The 27,943-nt window shown below is 48.2% G+C and overlaps 2 protein-coding genes across 2 annotated transcripts in view; both read left to right on the forward strand.

The window, feature by feature from the left end:
• Positions 1-27,943, forward strand: part of LOC310829462 (T-cell-interacting, activating receptor on myeloid cells protein 1-like) — a 74,680-nt gene that overhangs the window by 18,147 nt on the left and 28,590 nt on the right. The gene's annotated exons all lie outside the window — the stretch shown is intronic.
• Positions 278-27,681, forward strand: LOC310829439 (leukocyte immunoglobulin-like receptor subfamily A member 3). The gene is made up of 11 exons (XM_083707882.1): positions 278-530; positions 659-694; positions 1,531-1,821; positions 2,364-2,657; positions 2,871-3,173; positions 4,255-4,545; positions 22,746-23,024; positions 23,668-23,958; positions 24,817-24,936; positions 26,381-26,418; positions 26,885-27,681. Exons 1-11 carry the CDS (start codon positions 467-469, stop codon positions 27,041-27,043), a joined length of 2,166 nt encoding a protein of 721 aa, XP_083564008.1. The 5' UTR covers positions 278-466; the 3' UTR covers positions 27,044-27,681.

Here is a 27,943-nt window from a genome sequence, read left to right on the forward strand (position 1 = left end):
ACACACCACCAGGTCTCCTTAATTGTTCCTTAAATGTGCTTTTTTGACCAAGAGGGTCCAAAGTGACAGCATAGGCACAATATCTTTGGCGAGGAGGCAGTAAGTGACCAGAGCTTGAATTTGCCATGATGTACAACTGGGCATACTAGATTTCTTTTGCCCCAACAATACTACTGAGATGCTCTCTCTCTCTGAGAACTAGAAAAATTAAAAATAGGAGTTGGGTTCCACGCCAAACACTCAGCCCTTCACTTCCTCTGGTTTTGCAACCAACAGATAGATGCAAACTAATAAGGGATGTGGTTGGTCAGGCAGCCGTGAGAACAGAAGAAGGACAACAGAACTGGCCGATCAGAGAGGAGCCATTTGTTCTGAGGAAGAGCTGCAGCACAGAACATTGCTGGGTTTCAGCAGCAACAGCCTCCAGCTGAGATCTTCATTCGGGAGACAGCAGAATTAGGAGTGAATGGAACAAACAACGGGCTACAGAAGCCACGCCATGAAATTCCCTTCCAGCATCCTCTTTCTAGGTTGGTCTCACTCCTTGGAGGGCGGTGGGGTCAGAGTGTTTGCAAGAGCAGGCCTGGGAGATTGGAGGCCCGGCTTCCATTTCTGTTGCTCAGATATCTTGACTCTAAATGGATCCTCTCCTTTCCAGGGTGTTGGCTGACCAGCCAGTGGCAAATCTCCAGAGGTGAGTGTCAGCCAGCCGTGAGAATGGTGATAAAAAATAGGGGGTGAGAAGAATGGGAACTAAATGCCGTAGACTCCTCCAACCATGGTAGACTTTCTCTGTCTCATATTCAAGGCTTTTTTTCCAGTCGGAACTCAGTTCCGGCACCTTTTAGGTGGGAGCAATTGCCATTATCAGAGAACAAGGGAGGCTTTCATGGTGAGTTCCGGTACCTCTTTTTCTAGAAAAGTTGTACAGCTCATATTTATTTGTCTCTATATAGCCTGTCAAGTAAACCGTCCTCCCAGTTATCCACTTCAGTTTATTTCTCTTGGGTGCAAGGGCTGTTTAGACACAGCGATCCTTAGTCTTGCCCCTCCCACTGTAAACATCATCAGATACTAAGGGAGAATCTTCTCTTTCAATGCCTCCTGGGTGCATGAATCGCAACTGACGCTGTCCTGCCTGTCTCCTGTGTTTTGGCTTATGCAGGAGAGTGAGCAAATCAAGGACCTCAGGTTCTGGACTCTTCTACAGTACTTCCTCTCCACCCTGTCCTCCTCCAATGTCAACAGGGAAGGGGAAGTTAAAGAGCCCTCCCCCCCTCTCTGCTACCTCAGAAGTGAGTCATTGGTTGAAGGCTATATTGTTGGCCCTACAGCTGTTGCTCAGTTCAAAATATGATTCCTACTTCTTTTGAAAACAGCTTGGTGATGAGGAATATGTGAAAATATAGATATATCTCAATTGGAAAATGTTACAGATTAATATACGAACCACACTTTCGTGGATTTTAGTACCCTGATACAAGTCTACTACAAGTCTCCCATCTCACTCCTGTTAGCTTTCTTTCCCAGGACAGCTTCGTCCAAAGCCTTCCATCTCAGTGATACCAAGTCCTCGGGTCATCCTAGGTGAAAAATTCTATATTCGGTGTGGGAATGAACTTAACTCAAAAGCAACTTTCTACCTTGTCAAGGAAGGGAGTTCAGCAGCTGTGGATTCTAAGACTGCTTTATATTATACAGATTTCCCTCTTTCTAATGCCAAACATGTAGAACCCAATGGTGGGGTCTACAAGTGCAAATATTGCTTTACGGGAAATACATGCTCAGAATTCAGCAATAACGTTTATGTCAACATAACAGGTGAGAATTTTGTTCTATCCTTAGACCTATTCATGTGCAGGGCATGGTTACATTGAAAGCAAAGCAGTTTCTTGTTTTATGCCCTAACCCTAATGTCCCCACTCCTTCAGGCAACAGTCACATGCTACATGTGGTTGTCTGCAGAGAATCCACTGCGTGGACACACATGTAAGGATTCTGCGTGATTGCGGCTGGTTACATATGTCTAGGTGGGAATGTCTCTGCAGACAACCCCACGGAGCACATGGGTGCTGCATAACGACAGGAGGGGGCCACCCTGTGTTGCCATTTGAGGCAAAATGGGAATGTGCCACTCCTTGCACACACCCCACCGTGCCCCCCCACTTCCGTTCCTGCCAGAATGCCCCCTCCCTTCTTGCCAAATGCGACAAGAGTCAGGCCGTTGCATATGGCATTGCTACTCATCTTCTCTGTCCCAGGTGAGCAGATATTCCAAGAGAAGGAGAAAAGTTTCCTATTTTTTAGAGTGATACAGTTGCAGATGTTCCACCTTCCAGATATCTGCTCTCTTTCTTTCCCAGGGCAGCTTTATCGAAAGCCTTCCATCTTTGTGAGTCCCAGTCCTCTCGTCATCCCAGGGACACGATTCTACATCCACTGTAGAAATGAATACCGTGAAGAAGCAACTTTCTATTTCTCCAAGGAAGGGACTCCGGGGCATTTGTTTTCTAGGACTGATTCATTTAGAACTGTATTTCACATTCCTAATGCCAAGGAAACAGATGGAGGGATCTACCTGTGTTCATATTGCTTCATTCAAGACCAAGTTAAAAAATGCTCAGATTCCAGTGACAGAGTTCACGTCAACATAACAGGTGAGGGCTCAGCTCCGTCTTGGTGTGCCAGTTTCACAAATGATACTAAAGTGCAGGTTGAATTTATTGCATCTTCAACCAGAAGGAAATGATGCATCTTCTCTCTCATTCTCTTTCTATATTACATTCCTAGAAGATTGTAGTTCTGCCGTCTGCTGAATGTTGGAGTTGCACCACCCCTTAAACATCCCTCTTCCTCTCTTTCCCATTCAGAGCATTCCTATCCCAAACCTTCCATCTCAGTCAGTTCGCATGAGTTTATTGCCTGGGGGGAAAATGCAACCATCCGCTGTAAGAGTGAAGAGAGCCCAATGGCAGAATTCACTCTGCTGAGAGAAGATTCTTGGGGTAACCGTGAGATCCAGAAGATGGAACCAGGCAGTATTTTATTTCCCATTCTCAATGCTAAACGAACTGATGGGGGGATCTACTTTTGTACCTATTGCTTCCAATCAGTCTTGGACTTCAATCAGCAATGTTCAAACTACAGTGACAGAGTATACATCAACATAACAGGTGAGATTCTGTCTTGGGTCGCATCCACACCAAAGACTCTTATACCACTTTAGCAGTGAGATTCTGTCTTGGGTCGCATCCACACCAAAGACTCTTATACCATTTTAGCAGTCATGGCTTCCTCCGTGTAGTTTGGGAACTGGAGTTTAACCAAAAGGTTAAAGTTTCTGTCAGAGAGTCTTTTGGCAGCCTGATGAAGCAGTTGATGGTTCTGGCTCATTGGATGAGATTCAAGCACACTCTTGTTGTGAGGACAAAATGAAGTAAAGAACCATTATCCTGGCTTGAGTGTCTTGGGATATAGTTGAAAAAATAATGATTAATTAGCTAATTACATGTCTTAATATACAGTATCTTAATATACTGTTGAGAAGATGTATGTTTATATGCTGTTTTATATTTTGAAAAGCAGAGGCACTCAGGTTCATAGTCAATAATCCAAGTTAACATATTTTTGTTAGGGTTGCAATGCATTATTTTGGAAGCTGCAGCTTAGATAGATCTGCCTTTAAGTCTCTGTTAAATCAAATTTCTCATCTGCCTTTCCTTCACTCCATCACCTGAAAATAAAGGAGAAATTGTTAATTTTTTTGGCCGATTATATGGCATTGGCACATATTGGCTCAGGCCTCTGGTGAAGACCAATGGTTTGACTCAGTATAAGGCAGATTTCCTTATGCGCTCTGCATTATTAGTTTCCTAGCTACTGGTTTTGATGGGGCAGGGATAATATTCAGGGAACTAGCATATGTTTCAGCCTCCCTTCCTGCCCTCTAGCTTCAGAGATTGTGGTTCACCTTGCCCATACTTGCAAACATGTCTTTGAACCATTAAGGGGTAGAAAGATGGGGGAGGGGAAATGAAGCTGAAATAATTTGGAAGATAAAGTATTTGGATGCTACTCTCTTTGCACAGTATACCTGCACATTATATCCAATACATGTCTATTGAAGGTGATTTTGTGCATAGCAAAAAGGTCTTTTGATCTGACGCAAATTAGCAGGATGCATTAAATGCATCACAAGCAACATGTCTCAGTCCTTTCCTGGCTGTTTTTTTCTTTTCTTTTTCCTAACACTAGATCCCTGGCTTTCAAAACCTTCCATCACTCTGACACCAACACAGCAGATTTCTACTGGGATGAATGTCAGCACTGAGTGTCAGGGGGCAAGGAATTATGTGACCTTCTCCTTGCTCAAATCAAACTACCTGATAGCATCACAGGAGGCGGAAGGGAACAGAAATGCAACCAAGTTCTTTTTCTCTGAAGTGAGGTTGGAGGATGGAGGGAGCTACACCTGCCGATATCACCGCATTGGATACCCCTTTCTTTGGTCAGAGTCCAGTGACCCCATGGAACTGGTTGTGACAGGTGAGGAGCTTCCATAGTTCTTTCTCCCACCTTTCTTCTGACTCTAACTCTCTGTGCATGAGCTCTAGGGATTATGGCTGTCAAAGCCAAATACCACCCTAGGAGGCCTTGAGCCACATTACAAGGAAAGGAGGAACTGGGCGTTTGGTCTTACGTCAGCAACGGGTTACTAGAGGCAAGATCAGAAATGAAGATGATTGCATCCGAGGTGAGGTCCATGGGAGATGGAGGTACATGGAGATAGCAGGAAGCCCATCTCAATATTCACTTAAAGGTAAAGGTAAAGAGACCCCTAACCATTAGGCCCAGTCATGACCGACTCTGAGGTTGCGGCGCTCATCTCACTTTACAGGCCGAGGGAGCCGGCGTACAGCTTCTGGGCATGTGGCCAGCATGACTAAGCCATTTCTGGCGGACCAGAGCAGTGCACGGAAACACCATTTACCTTCCCGCCGGAGCGGTACCTATTTATCTACTTGCACTTTGTCGTGCTTTCGAAATGCTAGGTTGGCAGGAGCAGAGACCGAGCAATGGGAGCTCACCCCGTTGTGGGGATTCGAACCGCTGACCTTCTGATCGGCAAGTCCTAGGCTCTGTGGTTTAACCCACAGCGCCACCCATGTCCTTTACTTCGGGCATATATGGGAATGTGATATGGCTTTCTGCACTTGTGTCATGTAATCATTGGCTGGAAGGATATGCATGGTCCTGGAAATAAATGAGATCCAGCAATGAGATCCATATCTCTGTATGTCTAGGGAATGAAGGGACTGATACCACTTGACTGAAAGATGTTTGAACTATAAAGATGTGTAAAAGTACATTCTTGAATAAGACAGATGGGAGGCAGGTGCTGGAGTGGTAACTTGTAGAACTTAAGGAGGAAGCTGAAAGGTCAGGTGGATGACCTTTTCATAGACATAGGGCAGTATGAAAGAACTGCTTCCCCACAGAATCCAGGGCCAGCCCTACTGTTAGGCAGAGTAAATCAGCTGCCCTACCTGAGACAGAAGATGCAGCTGGAGAGAAGTGTTAGAGGACAGAGTTGGGTGCCATACCACCTCCCACAGTGCAAGCTCTGCACAACCTAGAGAAGCTGGTCAGTTTTAGTACATGGAGTGGGAGGGAGGAATGGCACCCCATTGTCACTCACCTCAGGCAGAAAAATATCTTGGGCTGGCCCTGCATCCTGTTGGAGAATACGTGTGATTTAATCAACCATGATGCTGGGACCAGACATGTGGATCATTCCAACTTCAAAGCTGGTGCTCTCCTTTCTGGCATGGCAGCAGTTACCCCAACCAATTTGCCATGCTCACGGGATTATTTCATCTGCACATATATTCCCAGTGTAGAGGAAATTCTCTCTCTCTCTCTCTCTCTCTCTCTCTCTCTCTCTCTCTGTGTGTGTGTGTGTGTGTGTGTGAGAGAGAGAGAGAGAGAGAGAGAGAGAGAGAGAGAGAGATGGATGGCATACACACCATTTAAAGCACATGACTCATTCAAAAGAATCCAGAGAAGTGTGGTTTGGTAAAGATGGTGGGAATCGTAAGTCTGTAAGGAGTAGCTTCTGTGGAAACCAAGGCTTTCCTAGGATTATTGATGGGAAAGCACGGTGGGTGTCCATACTGTGCAGTAGATAGAAAGCTTTTGTCGTAAGAATGACCCCTGCAGAATCAGACCCAAGGCCCATCTGGTTCAGCATTCCCATCTCAGAGTGGCCACCCAGAAGCTTATGGGAAGCCCACAAGCAGCTTAATGTGTGCAATAGCCCTCTCATGCGCATGATCTTCAGCAACAGATGTTCAGAGGGATACTGGCTGTGATGATGGAGGTATAGCACATGCATGGCCATCATGACTAGTCCTGAGTGATGTGGTCATGCAGGGGTTAATGGATGCATGTAAGGGAACTGGGAGGCGGTCTTGTGGAGGTTGATTGATAGATCCAAAAGCCAATAAGAGGATCATTCCTAATAGCTACTGGACACTGCGCAATAAGCATTAGTAGCATTCTAACTGTCACCTGGTTTTACAGACAGATTTGCAGTCATCATGTGGGCAAGCATTGCGGCTGGACTTTTCCTTCTGATTCTCTTCCTGCTGGTACTTGCCTTTATGTTGTACAGAAAAGGCAGAAAGGGTAAGTGGGCCTCTGAATGGACTGCTTTACAATGGCTGAGATTAAAGCATGCAAAACTGTTTTTGTAGCAGTATAGGTTTTCAGTGACCTGAACAGAAAGTTATCTCTAGCAGACGAAAAATTTTCTGTGTGTGTTATTTAAATTTATTTTATGGGTTACCTTGGTGGAAATTTTTCCAATGCAGTGACACACAGCCTCACAGAAACGAAGCAAGAAGTTTTCTCCATCCATGAAGAGCAAGGTCTTAGTCAGCCTTTCCCACCTCAATGTCCTTCTTGTGGAAGTTTTTGGATGACAACTCCAGCATGGCCAATAGTCAGGGCTGATAGGACTTGTAGTCTAAAACACCTGGAGGGCACCAGGTTAGAGAAGGCTGGTCTTAAGAGTTAGGCTACATGGGGAGGGAGCAGAACCCACAAAGCTGCTCTGAAACAGATTGGGTGAAGAATCTCATGCTCTCTTTCTGATCTGCAGGTTCCACGGCCCACGAAAGAAGCCAACCACCGAACATAGTAAGCTTTCCTAGCAACAAAAACTTCCCTGTAAACAAAAACCTTTATGACTGTGGACATCCTGCCAACCTCCCACACTCCAGGCCCTTCAATCTAAGAAGGAAAAAAGTGCATCTCTGCCAGTGTGGTGTAGTGGTTAAGAGTGATAGACTCGTAATCTGGGGAACTGGGTTCGCGTTTCCGCTCCTCCACATGCAGCTGCTGGGTGACCTTGGGCCAGTCACACTTCTCTGAAGTCTCTCAGCCCCACTCCCCTCACAGAGTGTTTGTTGTGGGGGAGGAAGGGAAAGGAGATTGTTAGCCGCTTTGAGACTCCTTTGGGTAGTGATAAAGCGCGATATCAAATCCAAACCCCTCCTCCTCTTCTCCTTCTAACCAATTTGGTAGAGAAAACAGACCATAGAGACAGAAAAAGATACAGCCTGCGAAACACTTCAGGTGTCAGACCGAAAGCTGCCATTGGCAATTATAACCTCTGGATCCCAATAGGGGTGTGGTTTTATTCATACATCTCTATGTGAAAGTCCTAGGGCACTGTCAGGATTCACTAACAGTGTATAAAGCAGCTCAGTTTTATACCAGACGTTTGTGGAAAGGGAAGCTGCATTGCAAATGTATCCCTTTAGCTTTAGGGGTGGCAGAGTTATGTATATTCTATTTATTTTTCAGCAGTGGGCTCATTTGACTGTGGGTGTGCAGGCATGTGCAGAGTGCCAGGTAACACTCATCCTCTTGACAGCTGAGTGGCAGCCCCAGGTGCAGTGGCGGAGTTTGCCGCTCCTGCACCCAGAGCGCCGGGGTAGGACGATACTTCCCACAGGGTGGGACAATCCTCAGGTGGGGGGTTCCATTCACAGAGCAGCAGCGCGATCCTCTGGGGGGGATTTTGCTACCCCCCTCTGTAGTTGCAGAGACTGCATGCTAAATATCTCCCTCTCTCCATAGTCCCTGGAATCCAACAGCAGAGAAGACCCTGATGGAGTTTCTTACGCTGCCCTGAACCACGGGGCCCTGAAATCCAAACAGGTACCCGATGCTGACAGGATCCCTGAGAGCTGTACTTACGCAACATTGGCCCAAGGCAGACCAAAGTAGGACAGACAAGCAGGACCTCTTAGGACGTAGAGACTTCTGGGACCTCGGCTGATCCTTGGTTTGCAGGGACATTTCTAGCAGGACAATGTTTCCTAGTAGAGCCTTCTTCACTGAGAGAACCTGCTGCTCCCGCCAAAGAGCTGGGCACTCCAAATATGTATGAACTCTTCTTCTTTGACCACTGACTACCTCCTTTCTGTAGAGTTCTTCCTTAGGCTCCTGGCTCACTAAGGCGGTTTGCCCCTGCGGTTGAGACCATCTTCTAATCCAGGGTTGAGAATCTTCAGCACTACATTTTATCATATGTGGTGGACGTCTAAGATAATAAAAGTTTTCTGGGAGATGATATATAATGAAATGGGGAAAAAATGTTTAAAATAACTTTTGCTTTAAAAAAAACCCCAGAAGCTTTTCTATTAGGAATGATAGGTACCGACATTTCAAAAGATCAGAAAAGACTTTTTACGTACGGGACAACAGTCGCTCGCATGCAATTAGCCCAGAGATGGGAAGAAGACAAAGTCTCTACCAGAGATGAATGGACTGTGTCAAAATGGCAAAGCTGACTAGAAAGCTCAGGAACCAAGAGGACAAAAACTTCAAAAACAGAATGGGGGGAAATTATAGTTTATTTAGGAAACCAGTGTAAGATGATGGAAACATTAGCAGGATTTTAATCTCACTTGTAATGTAACAGATATCTTGGATAACATGGATTGATACAAATTATAGATTATGCAACAATATGCAGATTTTAATGTTGATATTAACATCCATGGAGGGGGTGGGGTGAAGCCATGAGATTCAGAGTAATCTCTATATATGAATATGTATTTGGATTGTTATACAGTGGTACCTTGGTTTACAACAATAATCTGTTCCGGAGCAGTTGTAAACCAAAACAGTTTGTATCCCAAGGCGTGCTTTTGCTAATGGGGCCTCCAAAAAAAAAAAAAAAGGGTTGTAATCCCCCCAAAAGGGGCACACACTTCTGGGTTTGATGTGGTTGTAATCCAAAATGGTTGCAAACCAAGGTACCACTGTAATTCTATATTTGTAAAATCAATTAAAAAATTTTTCAAAAAAGAGAATCTTCAACTCTGTGGATTGAATATTCTGTACTCAAATTCCCAAATGCATGTTTACACTGCTAGCCTTTTTAAAATTGTCTTTTTATTGAAACCTGTGTATCTATGCTTAGGTCTGAGCCAGGAGCACTGTGCTGGTCCCGTGGGTTACCCAAGAGGCGAAGTCCAAGTCCAGCCCATGGTCAAAGGTGCAACGAGGGGGCAGTCCGTAATAGCTGAAGCCGGGTGCAGGGCAGGGAGTCGGGTGAAGTCAGGAACAGGCATGCAAGCAGTGAACCAGGGCAGGTCAGGAGCTCAGGCAAGAAAGCAGGACAGGGTTCAGGCAGGAACTATCAACAATGTCACTCCTGCAACTTGGGACTGGGGCTGGTTGGCTTTTATCTGCCCCGAGGCATAGGGCGGCCCCGATCCTCAGGTGACTCGCCTCTCTTGGCCTAGAGGCGAGCACTCCTCCTGCGGGAACTTAGTTCCCTCCGCCTCTCTGCCCTAAGCCTCTGCAGCTCAGGAGAGGCTGGAGGGTTACCGGACCCAGAGGCAACCTCAGCAGTGAGAGTGGAGCACCTGCAGGCAATGGGTCCTCCATCACCTCAGGAGCCAGAGCAGACTCAGCTGGTGCCTGTACCTGAGGATCCAGCACAGGTGAGGACCCTTCAGGCTCAAGCCCCAGCTGGTCAAGCTCAGCTGGTTCTGGAGGCAGGGAATCCTGTGCAGGCTGGGATTCCTCAGGTTCAGCATCCAAGTCCGAATCCCAGGCCATCACAAGCACACTCAAACTGCAAACCTGCATCTTCAAGGGGAGTGTTTGTGAGATTTTGACCAGCTTTGGCCTATCTGAAGCTGAAGCTGATACCGGCTCGTCTTATCTTGAGCCCAAGCAGAGCGTCGTCACACGCACAGTGGAAGGATAAGCAGTATGTGCCACATTCTTAATTTTATTTACACTTCTATGCTGAGAGAATACAAACATGCATCTTGCCTCTGCGAGAGCGGAGAAGCAACTCCTCTCGGAAACAAAGAACACCGAGAGAACAGTGAAAAACAGGAAACCAGTAAACGTCACATCCAGTCTCCCATTCCCGTGGGAACCCAACAGTAACTCTGACTGTGGAATGCAAAACAATGCCTTGTGGCTGCATCTGCTGCTCAGTGAGGGAAATAGAAACCAACAGTGTTACCCCATCTAGTACAAACCGAATCCCTATTCCCTGTCCTGCCTTCTGACTGACTGTCAGGGGCTGGACTGGGGAGGAATGGTGGGGGCTGCTCCCCCTTCTCCTGAACCTTCCCGAGATCAGGAGGACAGTGTCGATTTAGAGCAGTGGTTTGCAGAAAGGCATAGTTCACAGTCTACAGAGGGAAGAAGATGGGAAATACTAGAAGAGGAACAGCAGGAAGAAAGGGAAGCAGCAGGAGAGAGGCAGCCGACAGACTCATTATCTTTGGAAAGCATTCCTGAGCCCCCTTCCCCCAGGACTAGGCGTGCTGCGAGAGTAGCTGAACAGAAAGCAGAGAGACAGAAAGCCCAGACCAACCGTCACGAGGATGACGTAGTATGAGAGAGATGAAGGGGGTGGAAATTGACTTGGAGCGACACCATTTCTATAGAGAGACACACATCCCTTTGTCTCTCACTGTGATTGTTGAATAAACTAATTGGTCAGAACTCTTCTTTTCCTTTATCTGCTTCTTTGCTGCCACCAGGGGATTCACTGAAGCCTTGACACTGAGCAAGAGCGCCTCAGTTTTGCCTGGGCTAAGTTTCAATTTGTTGGCCCTCATCCAGTCCTTTAGTGATGACAGACTGAGTTGAGAAGCAAGAAAGCTGCTTTGGACTTGGGCAGAAAGGAGAAATAGAGCTGGGTGTCGTCAGGCTGCTGGGGACAACACCCCCCCCCCCAAAGTCCAGGTGACCTCTCCCAGTAGCTTCATGATAACATTTCTTTCCGTGCAAAAAAGAACAATACAGTGGTACCTCGGGTAACATACTGTCAGGACTGCCGCTAGGTCCCAGCTCACAGAGGACCAACGCCCAGTGGATATTATATACAAAAGTCTTTATTGAAGTTTAGTTTCCATTTCCAAGCTCTGGGCGCGCAGGCCCACGTCTTAACGCTAGACCGGCTAAGTCCCCTCTGACTCACTGCTCCACCCACACCAGTTTAAGATTCTAGCCTGGCTCCACCTCTTGCGCTGCTCTTTCCTGCGTTGGGTCCTTCTGCCCTCTGGGGTTCCCTCCTTCCTGGACTCCTCTGACGCGGAGCCTCCTGAGTCTTGCCCCTCCCTCCGGCGGGCTTTAGGACCTGGCTCCCTTCCCGGGCTCCCCGCTGTGCCGCGCTCCTGTACATTTGAACTTGGCGCGCGCGCCCAGCCGGTGACTTTCCTTCTGACCGTTTCCCCGCTTCCTGATGTGGGTGTTGCCAAACCTGACTCCTCTCCTCCCTCTGGTGGTGAGGACACTGGTCCCGACTCCTGGGACTCCCCCTCCCCACTGCGCTCTGGTGGAGACGCTGGCCCTGATCTCCAGCTGCTGTTCAGAGACTCCCCGCTGGCCCCTCCCTCTTGAGGTTTCTCCCTTGGAATCTCCCTTGCTCTGGCCACCGGCGCTCCCTTCTGTGAGTCCTCCGATTCGCTAGAGAGGCTTGTGGAATAACTCTGGCCACTGTCACTGCCTGCGCCCCCCTCGTACTCCTCCTCCTCACTCTCCATTTGCTCCCCCTCCTGTGTCTCTCCTTCTGAACCCCTGACATCCATCCCCCCCTCGAAGCCCCCCCTTCCCCCCTCCCCCTCTTCCGGTGCGGGTTCCGGGTGCTCCATTGTTGTAGGGGTGAGTCCAGGATACAGCTCGTCCCCTGAGGCTTGCAACCATCGAGATAAGTCCGGGAAGTCCCCCATGGGCTCGTCGACGACGACCTCCTCCGCTTCCATCTCCTGCGCGGTGTGCTCGAAATCTGCGCTCGACCCCAAATCACCCAAGAACCCTCCTCCCCCTGTTGTTTGATGGGGGTCCACCTCCCAGGGCCCCTTCGGCATGTCTCTGCGCCAGCCCACCTCGGGTTGGTCCTCCCACCAATAAGATCCCCCCGTGCTAAAACCTGAAAGTGATCCCTCCGGAGAGCTGCCTCCCGGAGCCGAGTCCTCAGCTGACGAGAAACCCCGGAAAGTGCTGGCCGAGAGTGTGGGTGTGAACAAACAATCCTCGAAAAAGCCCGCCGGCATAGGCTTGTGCGGGAAAAGTGTGTGGAATTCTTCCTTGAGCAACTGCTCTTCCACTGCGTAATCCGGCACCCACCTGTTGGCGCTGGCCGGGGTGTCCTCCGTGGCGAGAAGATATTCAATCCCGTCCTCCCCCCACCTTGAATCTAAAATCTCAGTGGCTTCATTAAGTGGCTCCCCTTTCGGCGACCCCCCTTTTTTGGGCGCTTCTCTGAGCGGGTCTGGCGCCTTCCCCGGTGCTTGAAACCTGTGGGGCTCTCTGTAGGGCGTGAGCACTGATCTATGAAAGACCGGGTGCATTCTGGAACCCTCCGGGAGTGTCAACCGGAAGGCCACTGGGTTGATCTGCGCCTCTACTTGGTAAGGCCCTAGCTGCTTGTGCCCTAGTTTCTTCTTGGCTAACGATCTGGCTGGAACTGCTTGTGCTGCCAACCAGACCCAGTCTCCCACCTGGATGTCCTCCCCAACCCTCCTGTGTCGATCTGCCTGCACTTTGTAAGCCTGTTTTGCCAACTCTAACTGCCTCCTGAGCTGCTCGTGGATCTCCTGCAACTCCGCTGCCACTTCCTCTGCTCCCTGTGGCTCCCCCTCCCGCACTGTGTCCAGACCCGGGAAGGTTCTGGGATGCCTCCCGTAGTTGGCAAAAAATGGGGTCACCCCCGTGGACCCGTGCTTCGTGTTGTTGTAGGCAAACTCGGCCAATGGTAGATAGTCCACCCAGGTCGATGGCTGCTGGTTCGCGTAGCATCTCAGGTACTGCTGCATGATGGCGTTGACCCTTTCCGCCTGCCCGTTAGTTTGCGGGTGTCTCGCCGACGCCAGGCTGACCTTGACGTTCAGGAATCCCATCAGCTTTTGCCAGAAGTTGGAGATGAACTGGCGCCCCCGGTCGGACAAAATAGACCGTGGTAGGCCGTGCACCTTGAACACGTGGTCTATGAACATCTTAGCGGTCTGCTCGGCCGTGGCCACCTTCGCGCACGGAATGAAGTGGGCCATCTTGGTGAACAGGTCCACTACCACGAGCACTGCCGTCTTGCCCCTTGAGCTGGGTAGATCTGTGACAAAGTCCAGGGCTACCCTCTCCCACGGTACGAACGGTGTCTGTAGCGGTTCCAACAGGCCCGCCAGCGGCTGGTGCACAGGCTTAGCCCTTTGGCAGGTGTCGCACCTATTGACATAGTCCGCGACATCCCCCCGCATCTTAGGCCACCAAAAGTCTCTGGCTACTAAGTCCACCGTCTTCTCCTTGCCGAAGTGCCCCGCGCTGGGCGCGTCGTGCAGCTGTTGCAGGACCTTCGCGCGGAGGCTGTCTCCTGGTACGTAGAGGACTCCCTTGCGTAGGAGCAGGCCGTCTCGCACTTGGAATTCGTCGCCCCTCGCCTTGCCACTGCACACCTCCTCCATCTTGGCTCGGGCGAACGAGTCTGTTCGCAGCGCGCGGCGCACCGCGTCCAGGTCCACCGTGGCTGACGCGCATGCCCACGCCTGTGGTGTGAAAATGTGCTTGGCCGCCGCCGGTGCCTCTGCCTCCAGATACTGCGGTTTTCTGGACAGCGCGTCCGCCAAGACGTTGCTGTTTCCTGGGATGTACTCAATTCTGAAGTCGAAATCTGCAAAGAACTCCGCCCAGCGGATGTGTCGCTGGTTCAGGAACCTCGCCGTGCGCCAGTACTCCAAGTTCTTATGGTCTGTGCGGACCTGCACCGTGTGCTTGGCTCCGACGAGGAAGTGCCGCCACGCCTTGAAGGCTGCATGTATGGCCAGCAACTCCCTGTCCCAAATGGTGTAGTTCTGCTCCGCTTTGCTGAGTTTTCTGGAGTAGAAAGCGCACGGCCTCCAGTCCCCCTGGTGGTCTTGCTGCAACAGAACGGCTCCCACGGCCCTGTCTGAGGCGTCCGTCTCCACTCTCATGGGCCTGCTGGGATTTACGTGCAGTAGGTTCTCTTCGGAAGCGAAGAGCTGCTTGAGCTTCTGAAAGGACTGCTCTGCCTGCTCCGTCCAGATGAACCTCTTCTTCTTGGAACTGAGGGTGTCGGTGATGGCCGCTGTCTGCATGGCGAAACCCTTGATGAACTTGCGATAAAAGTTGGCAAAACCGACAAACCTCTGTACTTCCTTCCTATTGCGTGGGCTCTTCCAATCCAGTACTGCACGTACCTTGGCACCGTCCATAGCCAGTCCCTTGTCGGACAGTTTGTAGCCCAAGAAATCCACCTCCGTCTTGTCGAACTGGCACTTCTCCAGCTTGGCGTACAGCCTGTGCTCCCGCAGCCTCTGCAGAACTTCCCTAACATCTCTCTCGTGAGCCTCCGGCGATTCCGAGAAGATTAGGATGTCATCCAGGAAGCAGACGCACTTCTTGTAGAGGAGACCCGCCAAGACATGATGCATGAAGGCTTGAAAGCAGTGGGAACCATTTTTTAATCCAAAAGGCATAACTCTGTATTCATAAGTGCCCAGCGGCGTAAACATGGTTGTTTTCCACTCGTCGCCTTCCCGTACGCGAATGAGATTGTACGCTCCGCGCAGATCCAACTTGGTAAAGATGCGACCCTTCCTCACCGTCGCCAGCAGGTCATCGATCTTGGGCATAGGGAATGCTGAGGGCTTGGTCTTGAGGTTCAAGAAGCGGAAATCAACGACCAGCCTCTTTTGGGGCGTGTCCCGCTTCTTTACAAAGAACACGGGACTGCCTCCTGCCGCCTTGGACTCCCGGATGAATCCCCGCTTCAGGTTGTGATCTATGAACTCCCTGAGCTCTTGCAATTCATCCTCAGACATGGAGTACAGTTTCCCCGTCGGGAGCGTCGCCCCGGGCAGGAGGTCGATCTTGCAGTCGTAGGGTCTGTGGGGTGGCAGCTTATCCGCCTCTTTCTCGCAGAAGACCTCCAAAAACTCCTTGTATTTGTTAGGCACCGCTTGCAACATGCCCAAGTTCAGCTGTGGTCCATCCTCGTGCCCCTCATCTTCCAAGTCCGCCAGGATGCAGTGTTCTGCGCAGTAAGAGGAGCCGAAGGTCAGTTGCCGCTGGTACCAAGCTAATGCTGGGCTGTGCCTATCCAGCCAACTCATTCCCAACACTATGGGCGTGTCTGACAGGCGGGTGACGTTGAAGCTGATGACCTCACGGTGGTTTCCAATGCGCATCACCATTGGCGGCGTCTGCTGTAGCACTTGCCCTCCCAGTAGCTCCCTGCCGTCCACTGTGACGACTTTCAGAGGTACCGCCGCTGGCAGAAGGGCTATGCCATGTTGCTGGAGGAACTGCATGTCTATAAAATCTGCATTGCTCCCCGAGTCTACGGTGATGGGAATTTCCACCAGTAGCCCATTGGGGAGCTGAAGGGATGCGGTGAGCTGCACTACTGGTTTGGGTGGGAGGGGGTCGGTGGGCTGTAAGATCCCTGGGGATTGCTTCACTGACTTGTCTGGCTGGTCCCCAGAGATGCCATCTCCAGCCAGACAGTGGAGTTTTCCTGCTGCGACTCCCTCTGCTGAATTGCGTCTGTTACTGTCGCTGCGGCTGCAGTATGCTTGTGAAACCGCTGGGGACACTCTTTTGCCATATGCTGAGCACTGTCGCAGATGTAGCACTTCCTGGTTCCTCTAGGAGGCTTCATCTTGACTGCTCCCGGAGTTAGGGCTCCGACTGTGGAGTGAGCCTTAGCACCACCTATCTCCATCGGCTCCTCTCCCCCTCCCAGCGGAGGCATGGATCGAGCGCGCGCCGCCTCCTTGGGGAAGGGAGGCAGTCCTTTCGCTGGCGTGCGTCCCAAATGCCCTTCCTCCCTGCCCCAAGGGCGTCCTTCCAACCGAACCCCAATGGAGAGTGCCCGTTCCACCACTTCCTTGGTGGTTTGGGGTCTTCCCCCCCTTGCGATCTCATCTTTCACAGCTCCGCTCAACCCCTCCCAGAACAGGTCTCTGACGGCAGGCGATTCTTTCTCCCAGGCTAGTACATTCACCAATCCGAAAAAACGTGCATGATATTGCCTCACAGTGGCTTTACCTTGTCTTAGTCCGTGAATCTCCCTCCTAGCGATATCCACATCAATCTCAGATAAAAAACACGCATCCATCACTTTAATGAAGGCAGCCGCATTTTGGAGGGCTGGATCCTTGTCTCTCCATAGATTGCGCAGCCACGATTTTGCCTCCCCCCGCAAATGCGAAATAATAAATCCCACTTTCTCTCCCTCATTTTTAAAGTCTTTGTCAAGCAGCTGCAATGTATAAATCACATCTGCTCTGAAGTTAGGATACTCCTGCAGGTCCCCATTGAAGTGAGATACCAGGCTCCCTCCTCTGTTTCCCAGCCCAATCCCTTCTGGTCTGGTGGCTGGGAGCCTCTGTGTACTTAGCACTTCTAACCTGGTTCGCAGATCCTGGCAGGCAGCAGCTGCTTCCTGTTCTTTCTTTCTGGAAGCCGCAATTTCTGCAGTCAACTGCGTCACTGCGTTTTGCAAACTCGCTATCCTCTCTTCGGTAGTCATTTCCCTGTTTTTCGTGAGCTCGCGAAGCACCAATCTTCACCCCTCGCTGCTTTCCCGCACTCCACGAGGTTGCAAAATTGGTGAAAAGAGTGAGGGGACTTACTGTCAGGACTGCCGCTAGGTCCCAGCTCACAGAGGACCAACGCCCAGTGGATATTATATACAAAAGTCTTTATTGAAGTTTAGTTTCCATTTCCAAGCTCTGGGCGCGCAGGCCCACGTCTTAACGCTAGACCGGCTAAGTCCCCTCTGACTCACTGCTCCACCCACACCAGTTTAAGATTCTAGCCTGGCTCCACCTCTTGCGCTGCTCTTTCCTGCGTTGGGTCCTTCTGCCCTCTGGGGTTCCCTCCTTCCTGGACTCCTCTGACGCGGAGCCTCCTGAGTCTTGCCCCTCCCTCCGGCGGGCTTTAGGACCTGGCTCCCTTCCCGGGCTCCCCGCTGTGCCGCGCTCCTGTACATTTGAACTTGGCGCGCGCGCCCAGCCGGTGACTTTCCTTCTGACCGTTTCCCCGCTTCCTGATGTGGGTGTTGCCAAACCTGACTCCTCTCCTCCCTCTGGTGGTGAGGACACTGGTCCCGACTCCTGGGACTCCCCCTCCCCACTGCGCTCTGGTGGAGACGCTGGCCCTGATCTCCAGCTGCTGTTCAGAGACTCCCCGCTGGCCCCTCCCTCTTGAGGTTTCTCCCTTGGAATCTCCCTTGCTCTGGCCACCGGCGCTCCCTTCTGTGAGTCCTCCGATTCGCTAGAGAGGCTTGTGGAATAACTCTGGCCACTGTCACTGCCTGCGCCCCCCTCGTACTCCTCCTCCTCACTCTCCATTTGCTCCCCCTCCTGTGTCTCTCCTTCTGAACCCCTGACACATACGCTTCAGGTTACAGACTCTGCCAACCCAGAAATAGTGCTTCAGGTTAAGAACTTTGCTTCAGGATGAGAACAGAAATCACGCAGCAGCGGCGCGGCAGCAGCAGGAGACCCCATTAGCTAAAGTGGTGCTTCAGGTTAAGAACAGTTTCAGGTTAAAAACGGACCTCTGGAACGAATTAAGTACTTAACTTGAGGTACCACTGTGGTGAATGTTGCTTTTAGTCACTGTTTAAAATTCACAATAGGAAGCAGATTAAGACTGAAATCTTAACCCGACTTACCTGGGAGTAGGCCTTGCTGAATGAATTAGGATTTATTTCTTAGGTTAGCATAACGTAGTTAGGAGTGCAGGTCTAATGGATATAGGATGCCTTTGGCAACAAAATACACTTCAGAAAAATAGGGGGGGTGGATACCAGTATATATCAATGAATATCTAAACAATTTATATTGCAGAGCCATTCATGTATCTATTCACACATATTATGCATACCCTTATTCTTTAAAAAAGTATGTTATAAGGAACAAAGATTAAAACTTTCAGTGCAAGAGTCAGTGCCACAGTGGCGGTTGAATGTACGAGTGGAAGGAAATCCACTTGGTTGTTTGTTTGGAACAGGTTCCCAGGATCCAATCCAGAATAGCAATATTTGGCACAATGCTTCCTGGTCGCTGCCTCTGGCTGACTCATGAGTCAGATGACAGATGATGCCACTACTTCGTCCCTTTTAGTCTGGAGTGTTTTTAGATTCGGCTTGTGACAGCTGTTTTATTTTTTGCCCTGCTTTTGCCCTCTTGGTTTCCACATGAGCCAGCTCCCTGATACTTCTACTTCATTGTGATAGTCGTAGAGATAACATATGGAGCAGAAGGGCAATTTTGCCTGATTTTCCCCCCACCCTGCACTGCACTTCACAAGCAGGAGGCAATGTGAAAGACTATGAGGGAGTCAATTTAGATTTCACCAGGAAGAAGGCTAAGCTGCTGTATGTCCTCTTTCCCCCAGACATGTCCTCTTTTTAGAAGACATCTGAAGGCAGCCCTGTTTAGGGAAGCTTTTAATGTTTGATGTATTACAGTATTTTAATATTTTTTTTGGAAGTCACCCAGTATGGCTGGGGAAGCCCAGCCTGATGGGTGGGGTATAAATAAATTATTATTATTATTATTATTATTATTATTATTATTATTATTATTATTATTATTAATTTTCATGTGTATGCAAAATGAGAGTCATCAGATCGATTCATAGTTAAAAGTAGAAGTCAGCAAATGTCTCCTCCTTTGTGCTCTTCAAAATATGGCAGCCCTATGACACTCCCCCTCCCCCATGTGTTTGAAATTTCCACCCCTATGTCCCCCCCCCCCAGCTTTCCTGACCCCAGCCAGTTCTGTATTCTACTGAGAACTGTGCCTCTGAAGAACACACTTCCAAGAAACAGCAGACAAGAATCAGGGGGTGGTTGGGTAGAGGCTGCTTGCTTCATGGGAAGATGGGCTACCTTATGTAGGGATGTCTATAGATGCTGGCAGAGGATAGGTTTATTAGATATTATCCTTATTTTCTCATGTTTGTGAGTTCAACAGGGCACATCCATTTACAGCTTAAAATGGAAGCTTAGCTAGGCTAGTTTTAGCCTTTTCGTTTAAGTAATGCAGGTTGCCTCTGGATTCTCCTGCTATTTCCCCCTTTACTCTCCCTTAAAACAATAATCACACAAGCAGTCTTGCAAAAGGTAAAAGCAACATTTACTCACTCAGAGTATCTGTTGCAGAATAAGAGATACAAGAGGCGGGCTTAAAATGGTAATTCAGTTAGACATATTTTAGTCTAGCTTAAGATGGAGTTTGAGCTACAGCTCAGACTTAGCAGTTCTCATTTCTGCCTTGGAGATGAAATGAAAAGTAAGAGTGAAGAGAGTGAAAAGAGAAGGTGCCCAGGTAAGGGGAATATATAGGGCCACACCCTCTCCCTCTCAGGGCACAGGGGGATCGCCACTCAGAAGGTCCTCTCTAGCAAACGTACAGGAAAACTCTGTGAGCTTCAGCTCCCATCATGTACCCATCTATCAAACATGAATCATTGGTTTGACTGCATTGTAAATATCCCACACCTAAAAGCTGAACAGAGGCTGCTCGGGACTTGAATTTGCAATGATGTGTGACTGGCAGTACTAGATTCCTTTCGCCCTCACAATACTGCTGAGAATCCCTCTGTCCAGTGACATAGCATGGGTTGCTTGCGCCCAGAGCTGTACAGAGCGGGGTGGATGGGAGAGAAACGGACAGAGGACACATGCGCATTCAACTGCTTAACACCGTCCATGTCACCTGGGAGATTGCAGCTGCAGAGATAAGAAAAGACTTTTTCCATTGTCTGGAGAGGTCACTTCCTGGTTTGGATGCAGAAGCTATTTTCAACAGAGCCCAGCAACAGAAATACACGACTGCATCAAGGCAGCAGTGGGTGTTGAAATTTTGTGCCCCATACAATTTTGTGCCTGGGGCAATCACCCCTCTGCCCCCCCCCCATGCTACACCACTGCCTTTGTCTCAGGACAACAGCTATAAAAAAGCACAGGGGATACAATCTGTGCTAAACCATTTTTCCAAAAAATGCAGAAGTTTCATCTGTTCACTTCTGTTCCTTCTATTGTGCAACCCACAGTTGTGACATAATAGGAGATGTGGTTAATCAGGCAGTCTAGGGAGGGGACTATGATCAGAATATCAAATCAGAGAGAAGCGATTTGTGCTGAGGATCCGCTGTGTAACAGAACGTTGCCGGGTTTCAGCAGCAACAGCTGCCAACCAAGACCATCGTTCAGGACACAGCAAAGATAGGAGCAAACAGGACTCCCTGCTAGCAGCAGAACCCACGCCATGAGGCTGTCTTCCAGCATCCTTTTTCTTGGTTAGTATCCCACCTTGCAGGCTGGTGGGAGCAGAGCAAGTGGCCAAGGCGCTGTGGGGAGCTCAGAGGACCAGCTTCAGATCCTTTTGCTCAGATGTCTCGCCTCTAACACAATCTCTCCTTTCCAGGGTGTTGGCTGACCAGGCAGTGGCAAATGGCTAGAGGTGAGTTTGGGTCAACGAAATAATCCCAAGAGTGGGAGAGAGGCATAGGGCAGAATGGGAGTTCAATGCCAGGGCCTCCCACAATCAAGCTTGATTTTCTCACTACTGCTGAATGATAAGTCGTAGCTCCCACACTTTCCCTGTAGTGTGCAAGGATGACAAGTGCAAGTGTCCCACTCTCCTTTGTCTTTAGACAACCTGTGTCCATCTCAGCTGTCCATGTGTCACTCTGAAGTTTCTGTAGAATGTTAAGGAAGGTAGGAGAGGATAAATTTATTAGATATGCTCCTTCCTCGCTCATTCTAGTGAGCATAGAGCAAATCACATTCCTTGCAGTAAACAACAACAACAACAATTATTTACTGCAAGGAATGTTGTTGTTGTTGTTGTTGTTGTTGTTGTTGTTGTTGTTGTTGTTGTTGTTGTTGTTCCCAGCCACTCTAGGAGGCTTCCATGAGAATATTAAAGACAGAATAAAACTTCAGACATTAAAAACTTCCCTAAACAGGGCTACCTTCAGATGTCTTCTAAAAGTCAGATAGTTGTTTGTTTCCTTGACATCTGATGGGAGGGTGTTCCACAGGATGGGAGCCACTACCGAGAAGGCCCTCTGCCTAGTGAAGCTTGTTGATGGCTAGTTTCAGCCTTTTAACTAAGCAATCCAGGATGCCCTTTGTACAGACAAGCTTCTTCCTGGTCATTTCCCCTTTATTTCCCTCTTAAAACAATAACAACACAAAGCCATCTTATTAAAATAAGAATAAAGTTGACTCACATTCAGTAGCAATCTGAAGGCAGGCTTTAGCTGCAGCTTCGGTCTCATTTGCAGAAAAATGTAGACAAGAGAAGTGATGTCTCAGACATACAACATGTGGCCTACATGCTTTGTTATGGATGAGGCTGCATTTGAACAGCAGGATCAATAGTAGGTCAAAAGATATCCAAAGGAGAGATTCAAAAGAGGAAGATGGCTGTGTGCCCAGCCCTTTTATATGGCTTCATTTGGGTCACACCTATCTACCTGGTCACACTCAGAGGGAGTGGCTCCCAACAGGTATTGCAGGAAGTCCTCCCTTTTTGGAGCCACCTTCCTCTGTGTGTCCATTCTAGGAAACAAGGAATGCTGGACTTGACTGCTCTATGTCTACATCCCACATTTCCAAGGAAGGTACCTGCTACCTTTTGGACTTGGTTCTCTTTGACTTTTCCTCAAGCTACTGCATCTCTGAGTGATGATAGAGCTGCTTTTTAAAACAAAAAACCTTGCTTACCAGAAATTTACACAAACCGATGGATATGGGCTGCGTTGTAGCAGATCCTAAACTCCCCTCCTCCGGTCATGCATCAGATGAAAATTAGTGAGAGTCTTGGAGGATGACTTAATTCATTTTATGCCTGTTGTTGCTGTTGTAATACACTGTGCCAGATGTCGCAAGATTTGTAGGTGTGTGTTTTTTTCTCAGACAGGCCACAGACCCCCCTAAATGAAGCTCATGGGCAGCCAGCCGCTCATGGACCACAGCTTGATAACCCCTGCTCTGTTGGATAATGTCAAAGCAGATTCATCCAGCACTGCCGTTTGAATGTTTGTACAAACTCACTCTATTTGATTCTCCAGCTGCAGGTGAAAGCCTCCTACTTGACAGAAGGAGGCTGTTGCAAGTGTTCCACCTTCCAAACCACCTTCCCATTCTCTTTCTTGATCAGGACAATATACCGAGCCCTCGATTTCAGTGATTCCCAGTCCTAATGTCGCCCTTGGAGGGAATTTCTACATCCGTTGTCAGAGTCCACATTACGGAGCCACCTTTGATCTCTACAAGGGAGATCCTGCAGAGTATGTGCGATCTCAGAAATCTTCGTCTTATACAGTGGATTTTTTCATTTCTGAGGCCAGCCTAGAACATGGAGGAATTTATCATTGTAGATATTGCTTTGATGGCTCATGTTCACATCTAAGTGACAGACTTTACATCAACGTAACAGGTGAGGGCTTAGCTTAGTCTCTGTGTGACTTTTTTACAAATGACGCTAAAATGGGTGTTGGGTTTACTCCATCTGCCAACCAAATGGGGGGGGGGGGAGTGCACTGATTGAACTATATAACTGAACTGTAATTGCACTGATCGAAATATGTACCTATCAAAAAGGATTCATTATCCCTAATTGATTATTAGTATTTTATTCCAGATTAAAATGCATTCTCTGTAACCAAAGTCGTAATGGAATGCAGATTGTGTAGCACACTATATAATCCCCTGCTCTGTACGCCATTTGTCACACACCCAGGTCCTAGTCAACGGCCAAGGCAATGGACGTTACTATAAAATCTGAAGCCTACAATGGAGGGTCCACATCAATCCTACCCCAATCGGTTCTGCCCCGCTCACAGGGCATCTCTGCTGTGCAGCTTGCCTTACCTGACAAGGGTCACATCCCACCTGTGTTCTCAGCCAACTAATCTCCTGAGTAATGGCATAAAAGCAGCCTATCGATATTCACACTCTGAGTTGCACGTTTTCTATATTCCGCAATAGCATGCAAATCTTTCCCATTTTACAAAGCCAGACTATTGTGTAATATCAAAAGATTAAGCATCCCTCTTTTTCTCTTTCTCCCCCTGGATAAGCTTCTCCCAAACCTTCCATCTCAGTGAGCCCAGAAGAGGTGATTGCTCTGGAAGGAAATGCCAACATCCACTGTAAGACTGAAGAACACCAAGAAGTAGAATTTACTCTACACATAAAAAATTCTTCAAGTACTTATGAAAGCAAGAAGATGGGATCGGGAGAAGTTCTATTTCCCATTATCAATGCCAAAGAATCAGACAGGGGCATCTATCGCTGTAGCTATTGCTTAAAGCTCGAGAACACTCAAGCATGCTCAAACTACAGTGATGAAGTACACATCAAAGTAACAGGTAAGAAGATCCTGTCTTAATCCTTGTATGCATCTTTTGCAGATTGCACTAATACAGGTTTGAATTTGCTGCAATTGTAAATGAAATTGGGAAAGTGTGCTGGCTCCACCATTCTTTAGTTTTAAAAGGAGGTATCTCTTCAATTCACAGTTGGGTATCATTTCAACATTTGTAAATGATGGATTCCCTGACTTCTACAGCATCCTGCCTCTCTGTCTCCTGGCCCCACACCTCTCCAACTCCCTCTTCTGCCTCTAATTCTGAACTGCCCTCTGCCCCAGACTCTTCCTGCTCACTAAACCCTGTCACCTGGGTATGACCCTTCCTCCTCACAGTCGGCTCTTCCTCCCTCTGATGACTCCTCATTGTCCCACCACCAGTCCCCTGGCTCTGAGCCATCTTCCCATGGGGGCTCCCTGGGAGAGTGCTGGTGCCCCCACCTCTCCTCTGCATCCAGACAGTCCACAAGTCTTTATAAAGATATTGAACAACACTGGGTCCTGGACTGGACCCTACAGCACCACACTTCTCAGTGGGTTTTTTTTTCCCCATTGGTGAGCGCTCTTTGGGTTTGGTCGGTCAACCAGCTACAAATCCACCCAAAAGTAACATCCTCTACCCACATTTTACCAGCATCTCACAATAATATTATGGGAAACTTTGTCCAAAGCTTTACTGGAATCAAGATGTGCTGCATTCACAGCACTGGGAGATGGTTGTGCAGAGGGTGGATGGAAAGCTCCATGAACTGATAAAAGGGTCTTTCTTGGGAGCTTCTGGGCACTGCCTGTGGGGGGGGGGGGGTTGGTGAGCATTGGCAGTATTCTAACTCTAGGTGTCATTTTAATGGTTTTACAGGTGGAAATTCAATAGCCAGACATTCAATAGCCATGTGGGCAGGCATTGCTGCCGGAGTCTTCCTTTCGGTCCTCTTCCTGCTGACCCTTGCTTTTGTATTGTCCAGGAAAAGGAAAAAGGGTGAGTAAGCTTCTGGGTCAGTTGTTCTGCAATAGCTGAGATGAAAGCATGCATAACCAAGGTTGTAAATGCTCACTTTGTGGGAGCTGTACCACTTCAAGTTCCACACGAGAAGATTAAAGCCCCAGGTGTCAAGACAGGTTACAATCTCAGAGAGAGAACGCTCTTCTTTTAAAAACAAAGTAGGGTTGAAGTTCATATGGCTGGACAGGCAGACTTGGTGGTATTGGGGCAGTGCCTGGTGAAATCTCTAAAGCTGGTGCTGGGCCTGAGCAAAGCAAAAAAAAAAAGTGTATTTATTTATCTATGCAATATATATGTGATAAATAATAGCACAAAGCCAACAGCATGCACACCATGTGCCAGTAGAAATCAATTCATCAGTTAAAATACTCACAAGTTAATACAGTGATCTAACAGAATACAGTGGTACCTTGGTTCTCAAACTTAATCCGTTCTGGAAGTCCGTTCCAAAACCAAGGCATGCTTTCCCATAGAGAGTAATGCAAAATGGATTAATCCATTCCATTGGTTCTCAAACTTAATCTGTTCTGGAAGTCTGTTCCAAAACCAAGGCATGCTTTCCCATAGAGAGTGATGCAAAATGGATTAATCCATTCCAGATTTTTAAAAACTACCCCTAAAAGAGTAATTCAACATGAATTTCAGTATCTAACGAGACCATTGATCCATAAAATGAGAGCAATAAACAATGTACTGCAGCCACTCACTCAATCAATCAATCAATCAATCAATAGCTGAAACTGGGTTCCACACGGTCACAAAAAAAGAGCCACAAAAACGCAAAATAAATAGCAAAAACAGACAGACCTCAGCGTAACACTCAAAACCGAAGCGTAACACTCAAAATGGAAGTGTGGCACTCAAAACGGAGCATGTTCGACTTCCGAAAAAAGTTCCCAAACCGGAACACTTACTTCCAGGTTTGCAGTGTTTGGGTTCCAAGTTGTTTGAGTATCAAGGCATTTGGGAACCAAGTTACCACTGTACAGTAGTTATAAATTCACATGGTGGATATAATTGTTCAAGGGATAGTTGACCATCCATTTCAGGTATGATCCATTCCACATTAGTGGTGCTGCTGCTACTTCCTCGCTTGTGAGTCACACAATGCCATTACCACCCATGGAGTTATTCCACCACTCCCATCTCTTTATTTGAAGATTTTTCAGGCTTGTTTCATGTTTTTGTTGTGGCGTCCTTTCTCTGTTGATTTGCATGTAAACCAGCAGTGCAGCCAATCAGAAGCCACACCTTGGTTTCTGAATGGTGCTGGGAGTTGAACGAACTCCCAGAACGGATTAAGTTTGACAACCAAGGTACCACTGTATTTGGGCCAGTGGGGACAGAAAAACACCATCCAAAACTTTACTCAGAAACCTACTGGGTGAAAAATCTCACCGTGTGTATCTCTGCTCTACAGGTTCTGTGGCCAATGAAAGAATCCAGCCAGCAAACATAGTAAGAAATATTCCAATGAACCAAAACTTTTATGACTGTGAACCTCCTGCCAACACTTTACAGCCCTGACATTCCAACCGGGGGAGGAGGACTCTAATTCGATGCAACTGCCACTACCTTTCCAAGTAACAGGGGATGGCAGGGCTGATTTGATTTGGGGTGGGGTAGAGGGCCAGGTACCATCCTCCGCATGCTCTGTGCCCATCTCCAGGTATGCCCATTTTTTAAACTGGCTCTTCCAAATTCCTGGAATTTCTCTGGACCAGGGATGGAGGACCTGTGTCAGATGTTGTTGGACTACATCCCCCATCAGCCATAGCCAGAGGCCATGGATGATGGGAGTTGTAATCCAGTAAGATCTGGAGAGTAGCAGTTTCTCCATTCCTGCTTTGTTTCCATTGTATGTCACTCTAGCAGACCGAATGGCAGGACTGCAGGCTACATCTCCTTCTTTTTCCCTCCATAGCCATTGCAGTCTGAGCCTGAAGAAGACCCTGATGGAGTTTCCTATGCTGTACTGAGCCACAGCTCATTGAAAACCAAACCAGCAACCGATGCTGACGGGATCCCTGAGCCCTGTACTTACGCAACAGTGGCCCAACACAGAACCAAGGGGGGCCAATAAGGAGGTCATCTTGCAATGCAGAGATTTCTGGGACCTTGGCTTATCCCCGAGTGTTATGGACATTTTGCCTATTTCTAGCTTCCGCGACATGGGAGACGGGTTTCATATGGTGGCCTTATTCACGGAAAGAAACTATTGCTCACAGCTAAGAACTGGGCAGGCCATACATAATGCATTTAAAAAGATGTTTAAAATAGCTATTGCCAAGAGGCCTATAGGGGCAGAGGTTCCTAAAAAGATGGTTAAGTTGTTTGTGTAAGTTACTACCACAGCCGGAATCTTGTATGTGCAGAAGTGGAAAGAATTCTCAACAAAAGAAGACGAGTTTTAAAGTTAATGGACTATGCAGAGATGGCAAAGCTGACAGCAAAAGTAAGAGATCAAAAAGATGGGAACTTTGTTGGAGAGCGGAGGTTCTTTTCGGACTATCTGAGAAAAAGCTGTAGCCCAATGAAATCTCAAGCCGGATTTGGATAATAGGCAAGGGAAGGTGAATAAATAAATGATTGTAATGTAAGTTATAATACCATAGAAAATAAAAGGCCGGTCAAAATGTAAGAAATTATGATATTGAAAGTGAATTGAATAACATCAGGTTTTGTGTAAAAAAACTAATAAAAAATTATTATTAAAAAAAAGGGAATGGGGCAGCTGCTTTTACGGCTGTGTTCGAAGACCACATCCTTCCAACTGTTGGTAATATGGAAAGAGGCCAAAATAGGGGAGGGGACCTCACTTCTGGGGACTGGGTGTGGCCCTTGGGGCTCTCCATGGGCAATGATCCTCAGTACCATCTTGAGGGCTTTTGCCTGGCTGGATGGTGTCTTGATGTAACATTGCCTCCTGCTTGCCAGAATTGGGGCTAGAGAAGTGGGGTGTTGTTAGGGACCGTGCTGAAGA

This window comes from Podarcis gaigeae (assembly GCF_964106915.1).
Source record: "Podarcis gaigeae genome assembly, chromosome: 13".
In the NCBI taxonomy this organism is placed as follows: Eukaryota; Metazoa; Chordata; class Lepidosauria; order Squamata; family Lacertidae; genus Podarcis; species Podarcis gaigeae.

Bases quoted from the DNA above. Each gene is read 5' to 3' on its own strand.
- LOC310829439 (XM_083707882.1), top strand. From the start codon at position 467: ATGGAACAAACAACGGGCTACAGAAGCCACGCCATGAAATTCCCTTCC. The intron at 695-1,530 runs GTGAGTGTCAGC...TTTCTTTCCCAG, and splicing joins CCAGTGGCAAATCTCCAGAG to GACAGCTTCGTCCAAAGCCT. The intron at 2,658-2,870 runs GTGAGGGCTCAG...TTTCCCATTCAG, and splicing joins AGTTCACGTCAACATAACAG to AGCATTCCTATCCCAAACCT.